We start from the raw sequence: 4,492 nt of genomic DNA on the forward strand, positions 1-4,492 counted from the left end.
CTAGGCAACCCATTCCAGTGCTTCACCACCCTCCTAGTGAAATAGTGTTTCCTAATATCCAACCTAGACCTCCCCCACTGCAACTTGAGACCATTACTCCTTGTTCTGTCATCTGCCACCACTGAGAACAGCCAAGCTCCAGCCTCCTTGGAACCCCCCTTCAGGTAGTTGAAGGCTGCTATCAAATCCCCCCTCACTCTTCTCTTCTGCAGACTAAATAATCCCAGTTCCCTCAGCCTCTCCTCATAAGTCACGTGCCCGAACCCCCTAATCGTTTTCATTGCCCTACGCTGGACTCTCTCCAATTTATCCACATCCCTTCTGTAGTGGGGGGACCAAAACTGTACGCAATACTCCAGGTGTGGCCTCACCAGAGTTGAATAGAGGGGAATAATCACTTCCCTCGATCTGCTGGCAATGCTCCTACTAGTACAGCCCAATATGCCATTGGCCTTCTTGGCAACAAGGGCTCACTGCTGACTCATATCCAGTTTCTCGTCCTCTGTAATCCCCAGGTCCTTTTCTGCAGAACTGCTGCTTAGCTAGTCGGTCACCATCCTGTAGTGGTGCATAGGATTCTTCCAACCTAAGGGAAGGACTCTGCACTCTGCTAGTAAAGTAGGTTCCCCCCGCCTCAAGTTTAGTCTGTTGCAGAGCTGGCTGGATTCACAAGAACCAGTATCCAATTTTTCATGAGCACTTCCCCGCCCCACAAGACGGCTTGCCAGTGAAAGGATCCAGAGGGCCTGTCCCCACTCTGTGTTATTCTGAAACAGTGTTTTGTCTCTGTTCATGGGCAGGGCAACCCTGTCTGTTGTAATGTTCCTGACTGTTTGCGGTTGTCTCTGATGGTTTTCCATTGATCATCTTGGGATGGAGCAAGGGTGGAGAACTGAGCCTGGCATTACATCCCCGGCTAACCAGGGTGGGGTGACGACACCCTCCTGGAATAGCCATCACCAAGACACACTGCCCTGGTGACTAACTTCTCCTCCAAGTCCTTAAAACACACTGTCAATATCAATATGTTATTCCTTAACTATTACCTGGACGTGCCTTTTGCAATGGTTATGAAGCTTGAGAAGTTACAGGCTTTCTGCACACACCTTACATGCTACTCCTTATGGGTAAATATTCCGTAAGACCTGTGTGTGGTGTAGTGAGTTTGTCAGGCCTGAGATGTGAGCTGTTTGCAAGGAAGAGGGAACTCTTTGCCATGGGCCTCAGTGTCACAAGGACCTTTGTAAATAAGGTACAAAAGGAGAAATGATCAGATCAAACAAGTGAGAGGAGGAAAGGGTTAATTCTCTGCTGCTCTTCCCCACCTGAGCCAGTCACAGAGGCAGGTCCCTGGGGCTCTGTGCTGCCTCTGAGCCCCCCCGGAGATTCACAGGGCAGCAGTATAAATATCCCTGTACCTCAGCCCCGGTCAGTGCAGATTCCCTGCCTCCTGCAGCTCCCCGACCCGGTCACAGGCAGAGATTCCTCCTCCCCAGCTGGGGCCGGAGCCTGGTGAGTCGTTTGCATGGAATGAAGCTGTGAAGGGGCGAATGGAAAGACATGAAACCTGTGAAATGTTTGAGCTGGGGTTGGATAGAATGGGGGTGCGTAACTCTGAGTGCAGGGACAGGACAGAAGCCGGGGCACTGAGATAACGCTCCTGTGACTGCGCTGAGGTTCAGTGTTAGGAAGAAGTTACCAGGTTACCCTGATCGACTCCCACGGGAGTCACTGGGGGTCTTGCTGTTCAACTCAGTGGGCTCTGGACTGGGCCATTCTTGGTTAATGTGACTGTTCAGAGTAAATCTACTCAGGTCCTGTAATATTCTGTACCCCGAATCCCAAGGCCTTCACTCAGGCAACACTTCCATTAAAATCAATAAGGACCCCAGGACTGAGTCCGTTCTGGGTAGCAGAAATTAGCTGGTTTTAAGCAGCACAGCTGTAAATGTACAAACTGTAGAATCCAGGAGCAACCAATTATAAGGGCTGCTTTGATCCTGTTTGTGATGGGTTCCCCCCATGGTGCCATCTGGAACTGGGGTACCACTGAGCCCGCTGGCCCACCAGCCTGGGCTCCCACTCACCCTGTACTGCTCTGACATGCTGCAAAGCCCTTGAGCCTGCACTTTCACCAGCATTCACACAGGTAGAGACACACCCAGCTACAATTACACGCAGGCTCTCTAACCACCAGCTTTCCAGGTAGGACCCCAGAGCAGTACCATCCTGCCCTGGTCAAATCTGGCCAGTATGTGTGTTTAATACCCGGCCGCTTCTCACTCAATGTGAAGAGGAGCATGAACACTTGGGATAACCAAGCCGAGATTTCCCCCAAGCACTCCAGTCAAAGCTGGTTTAGATTATAACAGAACACGTTTATTAACAAGAAAAGATAGATTTTAAGATTTTACATTAAGCTTAGGTTGCATTTTTGTTTATTTGCCAGGTAATCTGCTTTGATCTGTTTGCTATCCCTTATAATAACTTAAAATTTCTCTTTGGTAGTTAATACACTTGTTTTTGATTTATCTAAACTAGTGAGTTGGAATGAAGTGCATGGGAAAATCATAGCTCGAGGGGCAAAGGCTGTTGTATATTCCTTTCCACATTCAGGGAGGGGGCAAATTCTATGAGCTTACACTATACAGTTCTCTGTGCAGGGTAAGACTGTAACATTTGGGGTTTATACTCCAGTGGGGGGGTATGAATCTGGGAAGCTGGTGGTTAATTTGGCTGCAGCCTCTCCACTGTTGGTTCACAAGCAGCGCTGGTTAGAGCCTGCATGTAACTGCAGCTGGGTGTGTCCCTACCTGTGTGTGTGCTGGTGTAAGTGTAAGATCGGGAGCAGGTCTGCAGCTTGTCACAGCAGCACAATGAGAGAGGGAATGCAGGGTCAGAGGGCTCAATGAAACCCCAGTTCCAGGTGGCACCTATGGGGGAACCCGTGACACTGTCAACAAATGCATTCCAGTCCTAGCTGACATTCGAGTTCTCACTGATTTTCTCTTTTGCTGTTAGTTCCTGGAAACTGAATAGAAGATCCAAGTGATGGTACATGATGCCAGCTGACAATCGCACCATTTTTGACCCTTTAACTTACATCCTGACCGGCATCCCAGGTACGGAGGATTCTCATGTCTGGATCGCCATCCCCTTCTGTCTGATGTACGTTGTGACGCTTTTTGGGAACTCTCTCCTACTATTCATCATACTAACAGAACGAAGCCTCCATGAGCCCATGTATCTATTCGTGTCCATGCTGGCCACTGCGGATCTCCTGTTATCTACCACTACAGTGCCCAAGATGCTGGCTGTATTCTGGTTTAGAGCGGGAGAAATTTCTTTTGCTGCCTGCCTGACCCAGATGTTTTTCATCCATGTCAGTTTTATTGCCGAGTCGGCCATCCTCCTGGCCATGGCGTTTGATCGGTACGTTGCCATCTGCGACCCCCTGAGATACACCATCATGCTAACCAAGTCTGTGATTGGGAAGATGGGGCTGGCAGTTGTCACAAGAAGTTTCTGTTTCATTTTCCCTCTCATCTTTCTCGTGAAGCAGCTGAAGTTCTGCAGAACCAACCTCCTGCCTCACACCTATTGTGACTACATGGCCATAGCCCGGCTGGCCTGCGACGACATCACCGTCAACGTTTGGTATGGTGTAGCCATGGCTATTTTAGTAATTGGTTTGGATGCTGTGCTCATTGCTGTATCTTATGGGCTGATCGTCAGGGCCGTCTTCCGGCTCCCATCCAAGGACGTCCGGCTCAAGTCTCTCCGCACTTGCAGCTCCCATTTCTGTGTCATACTGATGTTCTACACACCGGCCTTTTTCTCCTTTTTTGCACACCGATTTGGGCACATCATCCCAGGTTATATTCTCAACCTACTGGCCAACCTCTACATGCTCATTCCCCCCATGTTAAACCCCATTGTGTATGGCGTGACAACAAAAGAGATCCTGAAACGGGTGATCTATGTGCTTCAGCGGTGGTGCAGGAGAAGCTTCCTGCTGAGCTAAGTCAGGCAACAGAAAATGCTTTGGGACTTGGAAATTAACGCCAGGTTTTCATTGGAGCTATAGGGATGTTTTTATTATGTACTTCCACTGCATGAGGTCGAAAGCTGGTCTCTCTCCTCAACAGAATTTGGGTCCAATGAAAGCTATTTCCTACCCCAGTTTGTCTCTCTAATATCCTGTGACTGGCATGGCTACAACAGCACTGCGCACTGCCACAAAAACCAGCCAGACTGAGTGAGTCTCTGATCTAAGATGAAGGGAAACAGCAAAGCAAGAAAGCACAAATGTAAAATCACCCTGCGAGAGAGCACGGTGTGTGCATCTCCTCTGTGACAAGCTGCATCTGAGCTGGTCTCTTAATGGCGAAGGAAAGCAGCAGCCAAGGGGGACATGCCATACACCCATGGGAAGTGCACTGGACTGCACACTGGGAGACAGGGGCTTTAGTCTTCGTCTCCTTCCAACCCG

General features: G+C 49.4%; 1 protein-coding gene across 1 annotated transcript; it reads left to right on the forward strand.

Annotated features, from left to right (window-relative positions):
* The first annotated feature begins 3,058 nt into the window (after positions 1 to 3,058).
* LOC135895456 (olfactory receptor 52B2-like) lies at positions 3,059 to 4,024 on the forward strand. Its single transcript, XM_065423568.1, has one exon. The coding sequence runs from the start codon at positions 3,059 to 3,061 to the stop codon at positions 4,022 to 4,024; it is 966 nt and encodes a 321-aa protein (XP_065279640.1).
* Positions 4,025 to 4,492: the final 468 nt, after the last annotated feature.

This window comes from Emys orbicularis, chromosome 1 (assembly GCF_028017835.1).
Source record: "Emys orbicularis isolate rEmyOrb1 chromosome 1, rEmyOrb1.hap1, whole genome shotgun sequence".
Classification (NCBI taxonomy): Eukaryota; Metazoa; Chordata; order Testudines; family Emydidae; genus Emys; species Emys orbicularis.